Consider the following 23537-nt stretch of genomic DNA (forward strand, 5'->3'; position numbering starts at 1 on the left):
TCACTTTCTGACTAACAAGGCATATGGCCTTGCTGAGAACTTCTCCAAGTGTCTAAAATGGCAATGAAGACGTCCAGCAGTGTGAGCACAGTGGACTTCCACCATAACTGAGATGGACTACAGGTGAGACACAAAAGTGAACAGGCCCCGAACTCATTAAGAGCCAAGACTAAGGTAGGTTCTCCACAGATGTGCTCAAATATATTTCCAAGGAGGTAAGAAATAAAGTAAGACTAAAACAACGGATTTCAATCTGTAGAGAGATCATAACAAGCCAGTCTACAATCGTCAATGTTTCTTTAACTTTGGGGAAAAAATTACACTGGGTTTAAATTCATTTAGTTAGAATCACTAAATCAGTTTGCCATTTCCCTCAGTGCAGGAGAGTATAACAAGGCACAATCTCCTAAATTTTCAGTAGCTGCAGTAACTCTTCTTTGAATCAGTATTACTAAACTATCATAATTTGGGCCTTGTGTAACCTAGCATTTATACAGTTCTTGGTCTTTACTTTTTAGTTTTGGGGTTTTTTTTTTTTTTTTTTCCAGTTTTATTGAGAAATAATTGACACATTGTATAAGTTTGAGATTTACAGCATGATGACCGGACTTAAATAAATCATGAAAATGATTACCACAATAAGTTTAGTGACCATTCATCATTTCGTATAGATACAAAATTAAAGAAATAGAAAAAATGTTTCCTTGTGATGAGATTTGGTCTTTATTAATTGATGTTTGATCACAGGCTTACTCATACACGTGTAAACAAGCCCCCTGTCTGCTAGGATGGTTTCTATGTATACTTAAAACTAAGGAGCTGTACATTGCTTACAGAACGCTAAATAAGATGAACCATTAATTGACAACCAGGCCATTAAACTGGTAGCCAAGCCATTAAGAACAAAATCAGCACACCCTTCCCCCTACAGCGCACTCCACTGTAAATATCACAAGCCCTCTCTCTGTGCCAATGGGAACCACCCAGCCTACCACATGCTGCTGATGTAACCATATCTAGAGCTCAGCACCTGAAGAAAGCAGGGAATGGGGTATTGCTTTGGATTACTTGAATGTGTTTCTTTCCTCCCCTCTTCCCTTCGTCCTTCCTTTTTAACCATAAAACCACTAGCAGATAGTGTCATGGTTTCTGTTCTCATGCTGCCTAAGGGGATTTTACAGTGCGCTCCCAGCCACTGGTACTGATTCAACAACAGCCTTTGTAAAATTGGCAGCCTTCCTAAATAAGCTATGTAGAGTCTGCAAATGCTTGTTACTGTGCTGTGTAGTCTGTGGGTACTCGATAAAAACTTGATTAAAATTCTGCCCACATGATATATCCAAAATATGCTCAGAGCTATTTTCTAAAGAGCATGATCGGTCTTTACAAAAGTCTTTCTGGATTTCTCCTTCCTACCACAAATGATTAACAGCAGTCATTCACTGACTCTTTATGGCTGTGACATCTGCTACATCAGTCTTCCTTTTCTCTCACGGCTCAAGTACCCTCTACCTCTGCTTATACTAATCAAGACATGTAAGAGGGCCAGAAATAAGGGTCAGAAGTCAAATCCTACCATAAAGTCTTCACTAACCGGCTCACTTAAAATAACTTTTTGTCCTCTGAATACTTAGAGCACCAACTGCACCATTCGTCTGGCACTTAGCTGAATTGTGTTCTTATTTATCCTTTAATTAACTCTCAACAGACTGAGTATCCTGGCCACAGGAACCATGTCTTTTATTTCTTTGTATCTCCCACCCTTTGCCCAGAATATGACAATGATGCAAATGATGGAATTTCTCCTACCAGGCTGTCGTACCACTCTAATTCTTTCTCCTATACTCTGGTTCATGTTCAAAAGGGAAAAAATATCAGCTGTCATTTACTGAGTGTTTACTGTTTGCAGTACTTCATAAATATTACACTTAACTACATTTCATGCTAAGTTGCTTTGGTCGTGTTCAACTCTTTGTGACCCTGTGGTCTGTAGCCTGCCAGGCTCCTCTGTCCATGGGATTCTCTAGGCAAGAATACTGGAATGGGTTGCCATTTCCTTCTCCAGGGGATCTTCCCGACCCAGGGATCGAACCTGGGTCTCTTATGTTCTCTGCATTGGCAGGTGGGTTCTTTACCACTAGTGCCACTTGGGAAGCCCAATTAACTACATTAATTAATATTAATAGACACTATAAGCTTCATTTTATTGATGAGGAAACCAAGTTTCATGGTGGTTATAAGTTGAAGGTCGCTCAGCCTGTAGTGAAATTAGGTAGTGAAACTAATTGAAATTTAGGTCTGTTTCATTCCACACACCAGACTATTACTATCAGCCACAATAACAAGTGACAAGACACTGAATGAGTGATCCAAGACACCTTTTAAGAATTTCTAAATAGAATATTTAATGAAAGGGATACTTTAAGAGTTGAGTGTGAAATTTCACTGGGGAGGAATGAGCATCACAGAGGTGGGGTTGATAAAATGATCTACACCAAATCTGGTCAAAGGGATGACCAAAAAGTTCAGCTCCATACACTGTCAGAATCTATTTCATTCCCTCCTAGGAAGAAAAATTGACACTGATAATTCACATTACCTCATAGATGTTCCAACTTCTCAAACTAAATTTTACCCCAAAACAAAGATGATATAATAATAGCAAATTAAAATTTTTTTGGTGTTCATAAGAACTGGATATATTAACTTTGAGAGAAACACAGTAATTTAAAGATGCCTGGAACAGAGGAGAGTTCCAAAGAAATGACATCTCTTAAGAGCTCTATGTTATAAGTGATACTTATTTAAAATCAGTGAAGAAAAATGAGAAATACTCATATGCAATTTATTCCTTACGAAGATCCACTGGCTTTTATTATACAAAATTTAAAAAAAACCAAGATGAGACACGCAACTAAGAAGCTAAGCTCATAAACCTGTTCAGCCTTTTGTTGATGATTTCTTAAGTTGGAAACAGGCCTGTCTGTGGCATTAAGTTTTAAGGACACAGACACCACAGAAGACAAGCAAAGTGAAGTCCACAATTAGAATTGTTAGGGCTTGAAATATGCTGTTACAGATCATGAATAGCCACATGAATCTCTGTCAGTAAACATTAAGTACAAATGATGAAAGTAACATAATCATAACTGAAATTTTTACTGTTCTTTCTTATTAACTATCTGTAGCCCTAGCCCTAATGAAATGAGGCAGATATTACTCCCCCCAAAAACATAAGCAACAATTTGAGCCATTTCAAAAAGGTCATTATCAAAAAAAACAAACAAACATCAAATAATTCTGTGTCTTCTATAACTGGAAAACTGAATTTACAATTAAAAAAAAAAGAAAAAACCTACTCCAGTACAGGCTAACACTGAAATTTCTCTTTATTGGAGAGTAATTCAAGCCTCTGGATTCTGTAGTTTTAACAGACACACAAATAACTCCAAATCCCTCAGGTGACTAAAAGAAGGGTCACACCCCTCTGAAAACAGATTAATGCAGAAAACAAGAGTGGCCAAATTCCCGCAACCTGCAAAAAGGAAGTGAGCCCAAATAAGCCCTTTGGTGTGCAGTACTAGCAGTCTATTTATAAATCATTTACTACATCCTTTCCAAATCACAGGAACACCTAAAAACGCCTTGATGCTTTTAGCACATTTCTTCAAGTTAAACCTAATTATGTTAGTGGAAGCAACATCCTGTATAATTCTAACAATGCAAAGCTAACTCTATCTGAAAGTAGTTCAGATACTAATTATTATTATTATTAATTTGCTTTCATCTTAGGAATTCAGAAGGGCTTCCCAGGTGGTTCAGTAGCAAAGAATCTACCGACCAATGCAAGACATGGTGGTTCTTTCGATCCCTGGGTGGGGAAGATCTCCTGGAGGAGGAAATGGCCACCTACTCCAGTATTCTTGTGTGGATAATCCCATGGACAGAGGAGCCTGGCGGGCTACAGGTCGCAAAGAATCAGACACGACTGAGCATGCACACACGTAGGAATTTAGAAACATGTGATAGCATCTACACCACTATTCTTTAGCCCCAAGGCAATTTTACATATGGTAATTAAGAAGATTCACATTTACTAGAGAAACCCAAGAAGGGACAGAGCAAGAGGATCTGCAGTTTAGCCCTTCTATTACTCCAAGATCCAACAGCTCTTGGAGCCAGAAAATGACAACATCCTTAATTATCTGGCTTTGGGCAATGGTTTCTCTGTAAATCTACAGAAACTGCCCCATTTCAGGAGTGATTACAAGTGAGCACACAATCTGAAGAACAGTAATTTAGAAAAAAAAATTCATTAAGACTTTATCAAAGAAATCTTGACTTGAGTGCATCATGACCTCACTATTCCTGCTCATCTTTCTTTATGCAGTTCGTGGCCAAAGTTGAGGGCTTTCTCCCACTCTGTTCCAAGCCAATTATTGCTCTACTTACTTCAAAGCAGCCTAAGTGTGGGTAAAGTCACACAAAGTTATTACTACTAATAAAAACACAAATGTACCTTTTACTCTGACAATGGAAAATTAACTTCTCCTTTGTATTTGAAGACCATAACACTAGGAGATTAATACACTTGATGCAAACTTAACTGACACACTTTACACAATATTTTACCTTTTAAGGCTATATTACCTACCTATTTAAGGATCAGAAACAATCACAAAAATGGTATTGATTTAAAATCAGAGAGACATCTCATGTCTTTAAAAACTATCAACATTATTATTAGTCTCTTTACCCACCAACCAGAGATAAAAAGCTCTTAAATCATAAATGAATGTGTGGCTTCAGTAACTGAATTACTGAATATTCAGTAATAACTGAATAACTGAATTATTATAACTATGTTTTGTCCATTTCTGAGAGGAGAAATCTAGATTTTAAAGTAGCAAAGATGATAAAGACACTTATTAAATAGAACAAGGAAGTTAAAAAATGTAAAGGCAAAACAATTTCATAAAATTATAACACTTACAGTAGGACCTCTTGGTTCTAGGCTTTTAAAGTACAGAATTAAAATAAATAAATAAATAAAGTACAGAATTGCTGCTAAAGAATTGCTTTAGCGCTAGAAAAAGATGGGAGACTATACCTAAATCATTCTACAGATTATATACCAGCTGGACAAAGATAACACCAAAGATTCAACAAATATCTGAGAAAAAAAATCTTAAAAGTATTAGTAAACCAATTCCAGCAGTATGTTAACAAGTAACGCAAACAGCGTTAACAGGACGATTCAACTTTTGCAACTCAGTTATGTCACTGCATTGCCAAGAAAGGGGGAAATATTATCCTTCCAATAGAGGGCCAAAAAACATCTAATCAAATTCAGTATCTGCATCTAATTTTAAAATATCTGAAGTTAGGACTAGTAGGAAATGCCCTCAGCTTGATAAGTGATCTATGCTGGAACTTATAGCACACAGTACATCTACTCAGAAAACATAAAAAGCATCCCTTTTACAATGGAAAACAAGACCAGGAGCATTGCTACTCTTTAACGTACTAAAGTCTGAGCTGAAGCAACAGAGTTACACTCAGAGAAAACTCATTTACAGATGATATAATCATCCACTCAGTAAAGTCAAAAAAATCAACTAAAATATCTATTTGATATAAGGACCAAGAGTTCAGCTAGGTGGTCTGATATAAAACAAATATAAAAAGCAGTTTTACTACACACCTATAGGGACTAATTAGAAAAAGTCATGGGAAAGAAGAGCTTATTCACAAAAACAACAAAAACTTTATAAACAAATACCCATGAATATACCTAATAAGAAATGTCTAACTACTATACGAGGAAAAGTGTAAAATTTAAATGAAGGGCATTTTAAAAACAGTGAATAAATAAACACATACCACATTCTTCATTGGGAAGGCTCATTCTGTAAAGCTGTTAATTCTCCCCAAAACTAGTTCAGTACAATTTAAATAAAAATCCCAATAGGATTTTTAAAAGTAGAATTTGACAAGTTGTTTTTAAGACTTACCTAGAAAATAAGCAAGGGTAGCTAAGATATCAAAACACACACACACTGAGGTAGGCCTTGTGATACAAGATAGCAAAATGCCTACTAAATCTATGGGAAGTGAGACTGGACTAAATAAATGGTACTGGACTCAACCATCCATTTGGAAAAAAGGTAAAGTTAGAGCTCTACTTCACACAATAAAAACAGCGTATCTCGTTTCATTGTGTTTCACTTTACTGCGTTTTGCAGATACCATTAAAAAAAAAACCCAAAACTGAAGGTTTGTGGCAACCCTCTGTAGAGCAAGTCTATTTGTGCCATTTTTTCAACAGCATTTGCTCACTTCATGTCTGTGTGTCACATTTTGGTATTTCTTGGAATATTTCAAACCCTCCACTACCAAAAACATCAAGACTTGCAGATGATGGTTAGCTCTTTTTTTTGAATAAAGCATTTTATAATTAAGGTAAGTACTGCTTTTTGTTACACACTTAGTAGACTATGGTGTAAATATAACTTGTATATGCACTGGGAAACCAAAAAATTTGTGTAACTCGCTTTAATGTCACATTCACTTTATCGTGGTATCTGGAACTGGATTCACATTATCTCCAAGTCTGTCTGTAAAGATAAATTCCAGTTTTAAAACGTGAAATATTTTTAAAGTGTAGACATACTGGAAAAATACAAAAGAGTACTTTTATAACCTTGGGAGTGGATGGGAAGGGTTTTTTTAAAAGCCAGATGCAAAACTCATATCATAAGAAATGTATTGACAGATTTTACTACATAAAAGTTTTACTACATAAGAACTTTTATACAAGATACAAAATTAAAAAACAAGCACTAGGGCCGGGAGAGTAATTGTTAAACATATTCAGAATATACAGAATACTACATGAAAAAGGAAAAAAACAAATACCAATAGAAAAATAAAGTTCAAACGTGCAAATCACAGAAGAAAAATGCACAAGACCAATAAAAATACAAAAGGATCCTAAAGCTCTTCAATAGTAAGGGACATGCAGAGGAGTGTTTAAGAGCAGGAGTCCCGGGTTGAGGCTGCCTGTGTTTGCATCCTGGCTGTATTACCTCAGACAAATGACTTAACATCTCTGTGCCTCTCATCTGTAATTGAGGATAACACCTAAGTCAAAGTTGTTAAGAATAGAGAATGAGATAATATGCATGATGCTCAAAACAATTGCCAGGCTCACAGTAAGAGCTCAGTAAAAAATTAACTGCTATCTAGTATCATTATTAATATTACCAGGGTTGGTGAAGACACCTATATAAGTATATAAGCTGGTAAGAGCTAATTGGCAGAGCAAACTGCAAAGCTTGGCAGCATGTATCAAAATTTTTACACACACATATCATCAGACCCAGAAATTCCACTGCTAGAATTTTATCTAAAGAAATGTTCCCACATAGATACAAAGGCATACACATCAGGACTCTGAGTGCAGCAGCGTTAAAGAGTTCTAGATTTGGAGACAGGAAATGCTGGTTCTAGTTTCAGTTCTACCAAGAACAAATCATGTAACCCCTGTGTAAATCACTTCACCATTTTGATTTTTCAGTTTATTTATTCTATAAAGTGTGAATGATGACTTGCCCAATCTGCCTCACGGGACTATTTTAAGGCAGTGGTTCCCAAAGTGTGGTCCCTGGATCAGCATCACTAGCATCCTCTAGGAACTTGTTAGGAATTGAAATTTTCTAGTCTCACCCCAGACCTACAGAATCAGAAACTCTGGGAGTGTGGGCAGCAACCTGTGTTTTAATAAACCATCCAGGTGATTTTGATGCAAGCAAGTTCAGAGAAGAGCACGTGTGAAATCACTTGCAGAACTGAAAGAGCATTAGTATTATAAACACAAAAAAATAAAACTGCTTCTACCTTTCAATTTTATGAAAGGTACATTTTAGATAATTATCTCAATATGCTCTCTGTTGCTGAGCTCAAGCTTCAGAAAACAATCATGTGAAGCTAGGAAGTCAAACTCATATATGTAACCAAGTAAATAAATACAATTATTTTGGGTGAAGGATTAAAAAGCTCAAGGTCACCTCATGAACAAATCAAGCAATGTCTCAAACATTCAAGTTTCCAGACTTCTGATCAGTGGTTTTCGTAATGGGAACACTTTTAATGATAGCCTTTGCCAGCATTCTATCTACTAGTTCTTGATCCTTCCCTGAACTTTTCAGGGCACAAAAATAGTCACCTGTTTGTGGATAAGCTATTTGTTTGGCTTATAACAATAACACCAGAAAAAACCTTGGCCCCTTGCTTAGCGAATTCACTTCTCAGAGATTGAATGTTGGCTCTCTAAAAATAACACAGGTTCAAAAAAAAAAAAAAAAAAAAGGCTCATGTATTTTTCAGATGTTCAAATTTTGTTGTATATGAAACCATGTGTAGACTCTGCAAGGGTATGGAATTTCAGGATCATTTGAGCAGTATGATGCCACACTCTTGAAGTTTGATCAGATGCTGCTCTGGGTTGCTCACATATATTTTTCTAGTAGGATTAACACTTATAACAGTAACTATTTTTTGTTTCTGGAGTTAATTCAATCACTCCTTAATGTTCTTCACTGAACACATAAGAAAAAACAGCATATTTGGTGAGTTTAACACAAAGGTAAGGAAAGGCCTTAATCTCATAACGATATAATTCCCAATAAACACAGTAATACCCACACTATTCTCTAATTTCACCTACATGTAGCTACATACCACAATTAAAAGTCGAGAAATAAGAAAGAGCATGTGAAATCACCAAACTAGTTATCCCAAAGGCCCTCCTCTCAAGGTCATTAACTTTCTTCATAGGAAAGCCCCTAAGATCTCCTTGAGGTCTTTTTATGCTGACACAATTCTCATAGGATTTGTTACATGGTTTACTTGGTTTCTAAACCCAGAGCAAATCCAATGCAACAAATGAGAAAAGGAAGAAGAAAAGCTCTTATGAGTGGGTCCAGCAGAGACAAGAGAACTATTGGGCTAAGAGAACTCAGGTGTACTCCCTCCCCGAATTAAAATTTGGTCTTCACTTAAGGACCTTAATTAACTCTTAACCTTTCAGTTGCTCCTATTCATCACTGCTTTTTACATGTCTGACACTACAGGGAAATGCTCACAGCAGCTAAGTTTTTACTAAACCAGGCCTCAGAGACCATACTTCTCTTTAGGAAGGAGATTCTTCACCTTCTATGAGATCACATCACTTTGAGAACCTTATTTTTTTAAATATATGTATCTATCCAATATTTCCATATGCTCTCTAGGAGTTCATTAACCTTCTAAAGCCAGTTCATAGCTTCAGTAACCATGGGCCCCAAATTTAAAACTTTTGTTAGGAACCAAAAATGTGCATGTTTAAGTTAACAAAATTTAGGGTTTTATTTGGAATGGTCTTTAAAGATTTTTAAATGATGATGGACTGGGCAACACTGTAAATGTAAATTAAACACGATGGCTAAGGCAATACTAATAAATACACTTTAGAAGAAGTGAACATTAGCAAGACTCTCTTAAGGGAAAAAAGTGGTGAGAGAGACAAAAATGAAAGAGAAATAATCTGAGAATTCTTGAGAAGACCGCCTACCTTAGCAGCAAAACTCTAAGTGGAGCAAATATGTTTTTCACTACTAAGTTGAAGATGTCAGCATCTTCAACTTAAAAATATAGTCTTAGAAATTAAAGATAATCCTATAGGTCTTAAAAGTAACCTCTCAATTGCTAAGACAGAAGACCATTTCTACAGTGCTTTGAGCACTGGCCTAGGAAACACCTGGATTGTAAGGACAGTTTTGTCATTTATTAGCAAATATTTAAAGCCTCAGCTTCATTCTCTGTAAACAGAATAAATTAGTTCATATGGTGGTTGTGATGATTAAATGAGATACACACTAAACTCAGCACACTGGCAAGTGGTCAACGAATGGCAGCAGTTTAGTTTTTGTTTAACATCAATTTACCCATTTTACTGTGCAGAAGTTTATCGTTTGTAAATTGTTACCTACCACATACATAATCTTTCATGATCCTCTGGGGTCAGAACCACAGTGTCTTCATTTTACAGTTCAAGAAAATAAGTCAAATGTACCCCAAGACACTAATTAGTAGGAAAAGAAACGTATACACTAGATTCAAAACTCCTTTCCCCCGCAAAGCTCAGAAGCGCTGTCTTTTAAATTGTTTAATCTTTTAACTGTAGTTAAACATAAAGTTTGCCATTTTAACCATTTTTAAGTGTACAGTTCAGTGCCATTAAATATTCATTCTGTTGTGCAGTTCTCACCACCATCCACCCCCAAAACTTTTTCTTCTTCCTCAAATGAAACTCTGTACCCATTAGACACAGATTTCTCATTCTCTTCCTCCAAACCCTGGGAACCAGACTACTTATGCTCAAGTCCCTCATGTAAGTGGAATCATACAGTGCTTGTACTTTGTCACTGGCCTATTTCACTCAGAGTGATGTCTTCAAAGTTCATCCACGTTGTAGCATATGTCAGAATTTCCTTCCTTTTTACAGCTGAATAATATTCAGTTGTATCCCAGACCACATTATGTTTATCCATGTATCCCTTAATGTACATGTGGGTTGCTTCCATTATCTTTTTTATTTTTTAAAGTATTGTTCACATTTATTTTGCCATTGGTTGCCCATTTTCAGATTATTCATTCCCCTCCCTTTTTTTCTTTGGTAAAAGGTAAAGTGCAGGGACTTCCCTGATGGTCCACTGGTTCAAACACCTAGCTTCCACTGCAGGGGAGGACCGGTTACAACCCTGGTCTGGGAACTATGATCCCATATGCTGCCCTCCTCCCTCTACAAGGTCCAAAAAAAAAAAAAAAGAGAAAGTAAATGGCTGATTTAATTCTACAAAGTTTATAACACAGAGCAGTAAAACCACTATATTGGGGATGTGTGTGCTTTTTTCAGTGCATCACCAAGAACCAACACAAAATGGAAAGTTAAAATGCAAATTTGATTTGGTAACAGTGGAAACTGTTAAAATAATAAATTAGATTTAAGATTATCTGACTCAGTGGTAAAGAATCTGCCTGCCAAGCAGGAGATGTGGGTTTGATCCCTGGGTCTGGAAGCTCTCCTGGAGAAGGAAATGGCAACCCACTCCAGTATTCCTGCCTGGGAAAACCCATGGACAGAGGGGCATGTTCATGGAGTAGAAAAGGGTCGGACACGACTTAGCGACTAAACCACCACCACCACAGAAATCACTTTACAGGCTATACTTGAGACCTTTAATATAAGGATAATGTAAAGTTTCTACTGTTGGACATGAAACTAAAAAGTTCTTTAGGGTTGACCTGGGTGGGAGACAGAAGTGACTTAAGTGCCAGGAGTCTGGGAAAACCTCAGTAGGTGACTCCCCTTGAAGCCACTCCGAGTGAGAGCTAACATACTACAAAGATCAAACTGCTGCCAGCTAAAAGTAACCCTGAACCTCTCAACCAGTTTTATGATGCAACTTGAATAGATGGGAGTTCCTCTATTTTGCCCTTTTTAAATGTGAGGTGAGATTAACCACAAGCTTGAGCACACAGTTCTCAGAAATAGCTAAACCACTAAGGAAGTGAGGAACAATTCTAGAGACTCTGAAAACTGTGATGATTTAAAGATGCAACGGGATCTTGCACTTTAGCGATTGAAGGTATGCCTGCAGGCTTCGGTTGTAAGCGCGTACTACTACTGGCTGAGACAAAAAGAGTCAAACTACCACTAAAATCCAGCATTATGAAATAATTCCAGACTACAACCAGTCAGTGTGAAAAATGAACTGTCCTTCTTCGCGTGCGCGGCTTGCAACAGAAACCTATGGTCACAAGCAAACTTATTTGAAGCAAGGAAACAAAACAACAAACACGGGGGTCTGAGCACCAGCGGGACCCGCAGCGTAGTCCTAGCGTTTCCGGCCGGGGGCTACTGACCGCCCTATAGCCCGAGTTTCCAAAATGCCAAACGGCTGTCATTCCGTCATCACAATTTCCCTGGGGCGACTTCACTTTCAGATCCTCTCAAAGTTTACCAGAAATTCCCCCAAAGGATTCTTCTGTCCGCCTTCCCACCCTCAGGACACTTTCCGCCTCCAAGAATTACTCTACATCTCCACCCTACTATGCTGTCTCTGGGGCCGCGGGAGTTGCAAGCGAGCAGAGTGCGATTTCACCCTTGCTTGCTCCCAGTTGCTGGGAAAAGCGGCAGCTGAAAAGCAAACTTTCCGAGAGACCGTTCGCAGAGGGCGGAGGGCGCGCGGCACTCACAGCTGGTTGATGGCGTTCTGCGAGATGACCGCGTTGGCGGAGAAGTAGGGGATCATGTCGGGGCCACCGAGGTTGCAGGTGCAGGCGAGGGGCGCCTTCTTCTCGCGGGCCAACGTGCTCAGGGTCATGGGGCCGGCTCAGGGCGCACGGCTCCGCATCGTGGCCCCCGCCCGGCTCGGCACGAGGCGCTCGCGTTGGGCTCCACCGGACTGGAGGCGCAGGCAGTGCGGACTCCCGGCGGCCGACTTGGGCCCGCCGGGTCTCGCGGAGGCAGCCGCCGCAGCCCTGGGGCTCGGCCGTGGAGTCCCAGCGGCCGGGCGCCTCCAGCAGCCCGCCCCAACTCGCGTCCGGGGCGGGGCGGGGCGGGGCTGAGCGCGCCGGCGGGGCGGTCCCGAGAGCCGGAGGGTCGGGCCCGCCGGAGCCCCGCCCCGGAGCTCGTTGCACACGATGGATCCGCAGCTGGCGTCCGGGCCTACGGAGCGAGGGTCGGCACCAGGCCGCCTCGGCTTGAGTGGAGGACTGAAGCGAGCCTGAGACTGAGGGTGTGGAATAGGGTGCGGGTGGCCAAGAAAGGCTCGCATTTCTTTGGAATGTTTCAACAGAAAGGACCTGTCTCTTAATCGGCTTTATATACGAACGGCAAACAAACCCCATTTTTCAAATGACCTTAAAACTTAAAAGGCTGTACACTCGAGAATGCAACAAATATTTATCAATGGCTTCCTATGTGCCACAGGCTAGGAAGACGCAGTGATTAACTGAATTTTTTTAAAAAGCAAAACAGTTGAAGTTTTGATGGGAAAAAAGCATCTACAATGTCGATTCAGTTCAGTTCATTTCAGTCGCTCAGTCGTGTCCGACTCTTTGCAACCCCATGAACTGCAGCACGCCAGGCCTTCCTGTCCACCAACTCCCGGAGTCCACCTAAACCCATGTCCATTGAGTCAGTGATGCCATCCAACCATCTCATCCTCTGTCATCCCCTTCTCCTCCTGCCCTCAATCATTCCCAGCATCAGGGTCTTTTCCAATGAGTCAGCTCTTCACATCAGGTGGCCAAAGTATTGGAGCTTGAGCTTCAAAATCAGTCCTACCAATGAACACCCAGGACTGATCTCCTTTAGAAAAGACTGGTTGGATCTCCTTGCAGTCCAAGGGATTCTCAAGAGTCTTCTTCAACACCACAGTTCAAAACATCAATTCTTTGGTGCTCAGCTTTCTTTATAGTCCAACTCTCACATCCATACATGACCACTGGAAAAAACATAGCCTTGACTAGACGGACCTTTGTTGACAAAGTAATGTCTCTGCTTTTTAATATGCTGTCTAGGTTGGTCATAACTTTCCTTCCAAGAAGTAAGTGTCTTTTAATTTCATGGTTGCAATCACCATCTGCAGTGATTTTGGAACCTCCCAAAATAGTCTGCCACTGTTTCCACTGTTTCCCCATCTATTTGCTATGAAGTGATGGGACCAGATGCCATGATCTTACTTTTCTGAATGTTGAGCTTTAAGCCAACTTTTTCACTCTCCTCTTTCACTTTCATCAAGAGGCTCTTTAGTTCTTCTTCACTTTCTGCCATAAGGGTGGTGTCATCTGCATATCTGAGGTTACTGATATTTCTCCCCGCAATCTTGATTCCAGCTTGTGCTTCCTCCAGCCCATCATTTCTCATGATGTGCTCTGCATATAAGTTAAATAAGCAGGGTGACAATATACAGCCTTGACGTACTCCTTTTCCTATTTGAACCAGTCTCTTGTTCCATGTCCAGTTCTAACTGTTGCTTCCTGACCTGCATACAGGTTTCTCAAGAGGCAGGTCAGGTGGTCTGGTATTCCCATATCTTTCAGAATTTTCCACAGTTTATTGTGATCCACACAGTCAAAGGCTTTGGCATAGTCAATAAAGCAGAAATATATGTTTTTCTGGAACTCTCTTGCATTTTCGCCGATCCAGCAGATGTTGGCAATTTGATCTCGTTCCTCTGCCTTTTCTAAAACCAGCTTGAACATCTGGAAGTTCACGGTTCACGTATTGCTGAAGCCTGGCTTGGACAATTTTGAGTGTTACTTTACTAGTGTGTCAGATGTCGATTAACATCTGCTAATGCTTATAAATAAATGTATAAGGGCTCTCCTAACCGTCTTACAATCTAAGGATTCCCAGCCTTAACTGCATATATGAATCCACCTGTGGAGATTAAAAAAACCCCAATGCCTGGCTGCACCCTAGACCAATCAAATCAAAATCTCTTAAGGCTGGGATCCAGATGGGCCAATACTTTGGCTACCTGATGTGAAGAACTGACTCATTGGAAAAGACCTTGATGCTGGGAAAGATTGCAGCAGGAGGAGAAGGGGACGACAGAGGATGAGATGGTTGAATGGCATCATCGACTTGATGTACATGAGTCTGAACAAGCTCCAGGAGTTAGTGATGGACAGAGAAGCCTGGCATGCTGCAGTCCACAGGGTTGCAAAGAGTCGGACACAACTGAGTGACTGAACTGAACTGGGATCCAGAAGACAGTATTTTTCAAAGCTTCCCGGGTGATTCCAGTGTGCAGCCCGGGTTGAGAACTGTTGTGCGCAATGATCTAGAGAGGAAGACAGGCTAGAGATTATATCCTCACTGTAGAGATGTGGGAACATTCACAGGCTAGCCAAATGACCTGATTTGTAAGTGACATATAGGAACTTAGATATGAACTCCTGTTTCATAACTCCTGATCTAGGGCTTTTCCCACTAAAACCTATTCCCTGATGCTTTATGATTTTCCTAACTACTCACTGAGCAATGCCTTTCACCGAAACAGGGACCAGCTCTTTGTGAAAGGAGAATCTCTTTTCTCTGTCTCCTACACACTGTGTGTAGTGGCTGACAAAAGGGACTGGCCCTCCTGCAGGCACATGGTAAATAAAAGTTAGCTCCCTTATCTCTTGTCCTTACTGTCTGATCAGAACAAGTATTTCTGGGCATTGGTATTTTTCGCTTTTATGACTACCTCACTAAACTATACATCAATATAAGATGCTATAAGAATTCCAGAGACAAAAATTAACAATTTAAAAAAGTGACTTCACTATTATAAGAATTTTTTTCATTGAGAAAAAAATTAGAAACTAGAAATATAACAGAGACTAAACTCACTTTACTACTGAGCATATGCTAGAATCAAGAAGAAATAATTCTTTGTTTTATCCCAATGGGAAGTTTGGCAATTTTCAAAACACTAGTAATGAAATAATCTAAACTATAAATTCTGTGTCTACAATCAGAATCATTCTTTTGTAAGTTGATCCTTACATAAAACAAAATTGTTGCCAAGGCACTGAAGGACTTCCAATATTGCAAACTCATATTGGAAAAAGATACCTAAATTAGGAACTAGCTGGCAAGTGAAGAGTTAATACAAGGTCTGGACTTTGGAGTCCAGCACATCATGATCTTCATCCATCTCTAGGAAGGAAAATTTTTGAAAGATTTATTCAGGCTGTGTCAGCAGGCACCCAAATGGCAGTGTAAGAAAAAAAATCTGCTGATACACCCCAAAATAAATTGCTTTAAATAACTGGCAAACTTGCCAGTTTGAAACTTCTTCCAGGCTGTAATTTATTACAGCCTCCTGCAGTGATTAAAAAAAAAAAAAAAAGGAACAGGCTGTTTGGAACAGCACTGTTAAGGTGAGTCCAGTTCCTTTCATGATGCAGCAGAGAAGTCAACATTAAGTGATGCAGTTTAGGAAAGATGATGGCATGGTAATCATCTGTATCTCTCAGGAAAAGAAGTCAGCAGGAGATGTTTACTCAATGCAGCACTTAATATATCTGGCATTTAAAAGCAACAGAGATAAAGATTTCATAAATATGTATACTTGTCTTTTACAAATAGGTTCCTATAGTGACACCCCAGAAGCGCACAGTCCTTTGTTTTCCCTCAAAAGACCTGTCAGTGCCCATTCAAAAAATGAAGGAGACTGTTTTAACACTCCCATCCAGGCCTTTTCAAAGGCTTTTCAAAGTTAAATTCCCATTTTGAACTGTAATATAGAAAATTGGCAAAGTGCTAGAACAAGCCTCTTGGTTTTTAAGAAAAAAAAAAAAAAAAATCATCTCTGTAGACTGGGGTACCTTTAAGGAAATAATCCTTCCTACTACTGTTTCTAAAAGTTGAACAAATTCTCTTTCTTTTCACAATCTGCAGAGTGTCAAAATGTCAATCAGTTTAGTTTCAGCTCAATTTAATCCTTTACTCTCCACTGTCAGGAAACAAGGCTCCAGGGAGAAGTGCTCTGTACCCAAGCATCTGGGAATTCAAAAATGATTCCAAATTAAATTGAGCAGCATGAAATAAACTAAGCTAGTTTTCTACTCCACATGAAGTCAGAAGGGGCTTTCTCTAAAAAAAAAAAAAAAAAAGAAAAACATCTGCACAAAGTCCCTGAAGAAAAGATCGATGTATTTCTTTACACTACTGCTTGAGTTTAGTGGATATGAAATGAATTTGGTCATGTCATTTGCCTATCATCTCAAGGGTCAGAAATATGAATATTCTAAAATGTTAACTTGGCTCTTGATAGCATTAGCAATGATTAAATTAAATTTTTTGTAGACTCATATATTAAAAGCACTTAAAAAATTTTTAAAGCAATAGATGTCTCTTTTAAGACATACTCCACTACTATGTCTTCATGTGTCATAAGGTATAAACACTGTAAAACTGTATAAAACTAGAGCCTTGCATAGTGACCTAACTGTACTCCAGGGAAGACCCAAAGGTCAAATGTGAAGGATGTAAACATACTTTTGTTGCTGTAACAAAATTTCAACATGGTGGATCACTTGAATTGACAATAGCTAATGAGCTCAAAGGTGACAGTGTTAATTTATAATCTCAAAGACTGTGGGCTAGAAACCAAAGGACATAAATTTACTTCTAACACAGTCACTGAATAATCTAAGATTCTGGCCAACTCACTTAACTTCATTTGTAAAATGGGATAATAAAACCCTAAGAAAATATCCCAAGATCTGTTTTTGGGAGAGTTGGGAAACAGGAATTTCATCCAATCTGGAGATCCTAAGAAATGGATTTAATCCACTTAACACAGTCACTTATCTAAAAGTAGTACTGTCATTCAGTCACTCAGTTGTGTCCAACTCTGCGACTTCATGGACTGTAGCATGCCAGGGTTCCCTGTCCTTCCCTATCTCCCAGAGTTTGCTCAAATTCATGTCCATTGAGTCGATGATGCTATCCAACCATCTCATCCTCTGTCGCCCCCTTCTGCCCTCAATCTTTCCTAGCATCAGGGTCTTTTCCAGAGTTGGCTCTTTGCATCAGGTAGCCAAAGTATTGTAGCTTCAGCTTCAGCATTAGCCCTCCCAATGAATATTCAGGGTTGATTTCCTTTAGGACTGATTGACTGGTTTGATCTCCTTGCTGTCCAGGGGACTCTCAAGTGTCTTCTCCAGCACCCTAGTTTGAAACCATCAGTTCTTCGGCGCTCAGCCTTCCTGTTCCAACTCTCACATCCATACAAGGCTACTGGAAAAATCATAGCTTTGCCCTTTATTGGCAAAGTGATGTCTCTGCTTTTCAATATGCTGTCTAGGTTTGTCATAGCTTTTCTTCCAAGGAACAAGCATCTTTTAATTTCACGGCTGCAGTCACTGTCTGCAGTGGTCTTGGAGCCCAAGAAAATAAAGTCTGTCACTGCTTCCATTGTTTTCCCACCTATTTGTCATGAAGTGATGGGACCAGATGCCATGATATTAGGTTTTTGAATGCTGAATTTTAAGCCAGTTTTTTCAGTCTCCGCTTTCACCGTCATCAAGAGGCTCTTTAGCTCCTCTTCACTTTCTGTCATTTAGGTGGTGTCATCTGTATATCTGAGGTTACTGTTATTTCTCCCAGCAATCTTGATCCCAGCTTGTGATTCATCCAGCCCAGCATTTTGCATGACATACTCTGCATATAAGTTAAATAAGCAGGGTGACAACATACAGCCTTGACGTATTCTTTTCTCAGTTTTGAACCAGTCCATTTGTTCCATGTCCAGTTCTAACTGTTGCTTCTTGACCTGCATATAGGTTTCTTAGGAGGCAGGTAAGGTGGTCTGGTATTCCCATCTCTAAGAATTTTCCGCAGATTGTTGTGAACACAGTCAAAGGCACAGTTGGCAATTTGATCTCTAGTTCCTCTGCCTTTTCTAAATCTTGCTTGTACATCTGGAAGTTCTCAATTCAGGTACTGTTGAAGCCTAGTTTGAAGCATTTTGAACATTACTTTGCTAGTATGTGAAATGAGCCCAAATATGCAGCAATTTGAACATTCTTTGGCATTTGCCTTCTTTGGGATTGAAAGAAAAACTGACCTTTTCCAGTCCTGTGGCCACTGTTGAGTTTTCCAAATTTGCTGGCATATTGAGTGCAACACTTAATAGCATCATCTTTCAGTATTTTAAATAGCTCAGCTGGAATTCCATCACTTCCACTAGCTCTTCTTAGTAATTCCTCCTAAGGTCCACTTGACTTCACACTCCAGAATGTCTGGCTCTAGTTGAGTGACCACATCATCATGGCTACCTGGGTCATTAAGACCTTTTTTTGTACCTTTTTTTGTGTATTCTTGCCACCTCCTCTTAATCTCTTCTGCTTCTGTTAGGTCTTTACCATTTCTGTCCATTATTGTGCCCATCTTTGCATGAAATGTTCCCTTGGTATCTCTAATTTTCCTGAAGAGATCTCTAGTCTTTCCCATTATATTGTTTTTCTCTAGTTCTTTGCATTGTTCACTTAACAAGGCTTTCTTATTTCTCATTTCCTTGGAACTCAGGATTCGATTGATTAAACCTTTCCCTTCCTCCTTTGCCTTTCGCGTCTCTTCTTTTCTCAGCTATTTGTAAGGCCTCCTCAGACAGCCATTTTGCTTTCTTGCATTTCTTTTTCTTGGGGATGATTTTGGTCACCGCTGCCTGTACAATGTTACGAACCTCCATCCATAGTTCTTCAGGCACTCTATCAGATCTAATAGTCCCTTGATTCTATTTGTCACTTCTACTGTATAATCATAATGGATTTAATTTAGATCATACCTGAATGGCCTAGTGGTTTTCCCTACTTTCTTCAATTTAAGTCTAAATTTTGCAATAAGGAGCTCATGATCTGAGCCACAGTCAGCTTCCAGTATTGTTTTTGCTGACTGTATAGAACTTCTCCATCTTTGGCTGCAAAGAATATAATCAGTCTGATTTCAGTATTGACCATCTGGTGAAGTCCATGTGTAGAGTTGTCTCTTGTGTTGTTGGAAGAGGGTGTTTGCTATGACCAGTGCTTTCTCTTGGCAAAACTCCGTTAGCCTTTGCCCTGCTTCATTTGGTACTCCAAGGCCAAACTTGCCTGTTATAAAGTAGTATAGTGCAACAGTTAAAAATTCTGACCTTAGAATTTAATAGGCTGGGTTCTAGAACCACTATTAGCTATGAACTTTATTTTTTTAAATTTTATTTAAAATTTTTTTTTAGCTATGAACTTTAAATTGCTACTTAATCTGTGGCTCTGTATTAGTACCTAATTTATGAAGTTATTGTGAGGATTAATTAAGTTGAAAGATAATAAAGCACTGAAAAGAGTACCTGGCACAAAAATCTTTTTTGGTCTTAATGGCTCTGTAAGCTTAAGAGAGCTAACAGAAGGGTTGCGGAAGACTTCAGAAATAAAATCAGAGAGCTGGAGTCTTCAGTGAAGAATCTAAGATCAGAGTGGAGGATTATCATAAAGTGTTGCATTTTTATTAAAAACTTTTTTTGTTTTTCTAAATCTTCCATGTAATCTTATCTTTTGACTGTTTCTCTGAGGTAAAACCCTTAATAGGCAAAAGACCTATGTGCTTTTCTTTAGGTCATTAAGAAGGCTCTGTGTGTGCATTGAAGGGAGCAAGCAGACTCTGAAGTCAATTTGGCAACCTTAAGGTAAAGTCCACTGTGCATTTTAGTTTATTAACTGAGAAAATGAAAATGTTGAACTAGAGATAATCCTCTTTGCTCTCTTCCATCAAGCTGAAAAACAGCTAAAGTGGGCAGTATTAAAATGGCAATGAATGTGGTATCAGAAAGTTCTAGATCTAGCTACTCTGTCCATGGGCAACACTTACTTTGTCCCAGCCCTTGTAGAGTGGGATGGTAATGCTTACCTCACAGGTTTACTAAGATACACAGACACAAGTGCTTTGTGAACAGGACAGCACCAGATTTTTGGTACTGTTACCATCCATAAATTGGCCAATCAGCTTCTGATAACAGAAAGTGTTGTATTTGTTTGTATTTGGGATGAGAAGTAGATGAATGAATGAAATTTAAAATACAAATATACTTCCCATATACACCACCATTTCATTCAGGAAGTCTTTACTATTATGGCTTTCCAGGCAGTATTAATTACATATTGTCATCTTGTAGTAACATGACATCTGCAGTGCTTACTGGGATTTTGCCTTTTTTAAAAAAGCTTTGAAATAATAGTATTAATGTATATAACTTTATTTTTGAAATACCTAGTTATAAGAAAGAATGAATATACCAATCAGAAGACCTATCTGTATTTTTATGTTTTCTCTAAGGGCTTCATCTAGAGAAATAAATAGTAAATTAATCTCCTGAGTGTCAAAAAGGAGAAAACCAACTTTAAAGAGTTACAAAACAAAAAGCCTGTTACCTAGAGTAGCACAACAATCTGTCTCCTGTTAATCTGTAAAACGCTAGGCTAGAACTCTCAAGATAATACCCTTAATTTCCAAACTTGTTGTCCAGACAGTAGTACTAAGAGGTATCTTGCTACACTTAGTCAAAGGCACTCTTCATGCAATACAATAAAGCAAACTCTGTAAACAAAGGCTCTTCAAAGCAATCAAGTTTTGCAATCACTATGTGGCTAATAGTTTTATTTAAAAGAATATCTGACAATAGTTTTAAACACTGGATAGAACAATGTCACTGAGCCCTTCCAATCCTTTCTATAGAACTTTCCACCATAAGAGCAACGGGAAATACTGAAAGGGTCTGCATATCAACTCCATGAGAGGCTGATCTAAGGCATTCATCCCCTATAGTCTTAACCACCATATGCTCTAGTGGGAAGAAATGCTGAAATGCTGTTTTCTTCAGGTTACAAAGGCCTCACACTCTATTGTTTAGTAAAAATAGCAGGCGTTTATAGATCACTTTTCACATCCAACACACCTTACAAAGCATTTAACCATTTAATCCTCACTCTCTTTAAACATTAAAAAAGAAAAATTTTAAACACAGCCTTTCAAACACAGGCTCAAAAACATTTTTTTTTTCCCCAGTAGAAAGATGAAATAAAAGTCACTCTTCTCATCACCATCATCCTACTCCCAGGGATGACTGTTAATGTTCCAGAAATTTTTCCTGTATAAGCAAACATTAATATGTTATAGCTGTTCTTTAAGAAACACACATGCACACAAGCCATAATTATGTATACATATTATTATGCTTTGTGCTCCCTCCACACTTAATCACTATATCTTAGATACTTTCCCATGTTTATAAAGATGTACCTCATTCTTTTAAAGAAGTGCTTCACATTCTATTTTACAATTATATATAATTTAAATACTCCTCTACTGATGGACATTTAAATTGTTTCCAGTCTTTACTATTATAGGCAGTATCACTATGAACATACTTTCACACAATCTTTCGCCTTTAATGTGAATATATTTGTTGGGCAGATACCGAGAGGTGGAATTGGCAGTTAAAATATTTTAAACATCTTAGGAATTGGCAGACATTATCAAATTGCCTTCCTAAAGGGTTTAGTTTTTTATTTTCCATTGGAATCTCTGTGTCTACTCTCACACTATGATCTATTAAATTAACTCAGGGCCCAAGCTTCTCTTCTACACCTCTTCACATAATATATTAAAAACTAAATCTATGTAATATATACGTACATATGTTGGGCTTCCCTGGTGGCTCAGATGGTAAAGAATCCACCTACAATGTATGGAGACCTAGGTTTGATCCCTGGGTTGGGAAGATCCCCTGGAGGAGGGCATGGCAACCCACTCCAGTATTCTTGCCTGGAGAATGCCCTTGGACAGAGTAGCCTGGTGGGCTACCGTCCATGAGGTTGCAAAGAGTCAGACAGGGCTGAGCAATTAAGCACAGTGAAGTACATATATGTGTATATGTGTACACAGCACAGATCCTCTATTAAGAGTTTCTGTGTAGAACTCATGGTTGCCAGGGGGAAGGTTGGGGGGAAGGGATAGTTAGGGTGTTTGGGATGGACATGTACACATGCTATATTTAACATGGATAACCAATAAGGACCTACTGTACAGTACATGGAACTCTGTTCAATGTTAGGTAACAGCCTGGATGGGAGGGGAATTTGGGGGAGAATGGATACATGTATATGTACGGCTGAGTCTCTTCACTCTTCACCTCAAACTATTACAACATTGTTAATCAGCTATACACCAATATGAAATAAAAAATTAAGAAAAAAGAGTTTACATGAAGTATCTCAATTTTCACAAACAACCCTATGCTTCTATGATTATCTTTACGAGGCTCAGAGAGGTTAAATGATTTGTCTAAGGTAATACAGCAGTAATTTGAATTCAGCAAGTTACTCTAGCTCCAGAAAGAATCTGTTTTGTTAATCAATATTCTACACTGTCTGCATGCTTATATAGGTTCATTACAGAACAGGTTTAAGTCTGAAAAGGTCTACTGCCAACAGGAAGAACTCCTGGGGACCTTAAATATCTACCTTCCTACACCTTGTGTTTCCTTCTCTACTTGATCCTAGCTATAGCTGGCAGGTCCTGACAATAACAGGGACCTAACCCAGTACTAAATATAGCAGTAAGATGACCTTCTGGTTGTTGTATACCATTCTCTTGCTACCAGATCCTGTACAACTCTGTATTTCAAACTAATATTCATCACAAGATATTTTTCAAAGCACTTACACCTCTACAGTTTTTTGCTTCCCTAGTTTTTTTTTTTTAAACACAGCATCTTACATAAAGGAGGTGTTCACTGTATTTGTGGATAATGATGGGATCATGATCTCATTTGATTAAATAAACCTACTTACTAGCTGGGTAGGTATTATCACTCCTCATTACAGTTAAAGAAAAAGATGAACCAGCTAATAATATCACGGTGATAAGACGCCTACGCATTAGGCTGCTGCTA

At 38.8% G+C, this 23537-nt stretch overlaps 1 protein-coding gene across 4 annotated transcripts in view; it reads right to left on the reverse strand.

Moving 5' to 3' along the window:
* Positions 1 to 23537, reverse strand: part of SSH2 (slingshot protein phosphatase 2) — a 229516-nt gene that overhangs the window by 87667 nt on the left and 118312 nt on the right. The window contains exon 1 of one of the 4 annotated variants that reach the window (XM_061142990.1): positions 12301 to 12567. The exons of the other annotated variants lie outside the window; for them this stretch is intronic. Coding sequence (XP_060998973.1) covers positions 12301 to 12428 — 128 coding nt within the window. The 5' untranslated portion in view covers positions 12429 to 12567. Of the gene's footprint in view, positions 1 to 12300; positions 12568 to 23537 lie in introns of those variants that run through there. 4 annotated transcript variants of the gene reach the window in all.

The sequence above is a fragment of the Dama dama genome, chromosome 5 (genome assembly GCF_033118175.1).
Source record: "Dama dama isolate Ldn47 chromosome 5, ASM3311817v1, whole genome shotgun sequence".
NCBI classification, from domain to species: Eukaryota; Metazoa; Chordata; class Mammalia; order Artiodactyla; family Cervidae; genus Dama; species Dama dama.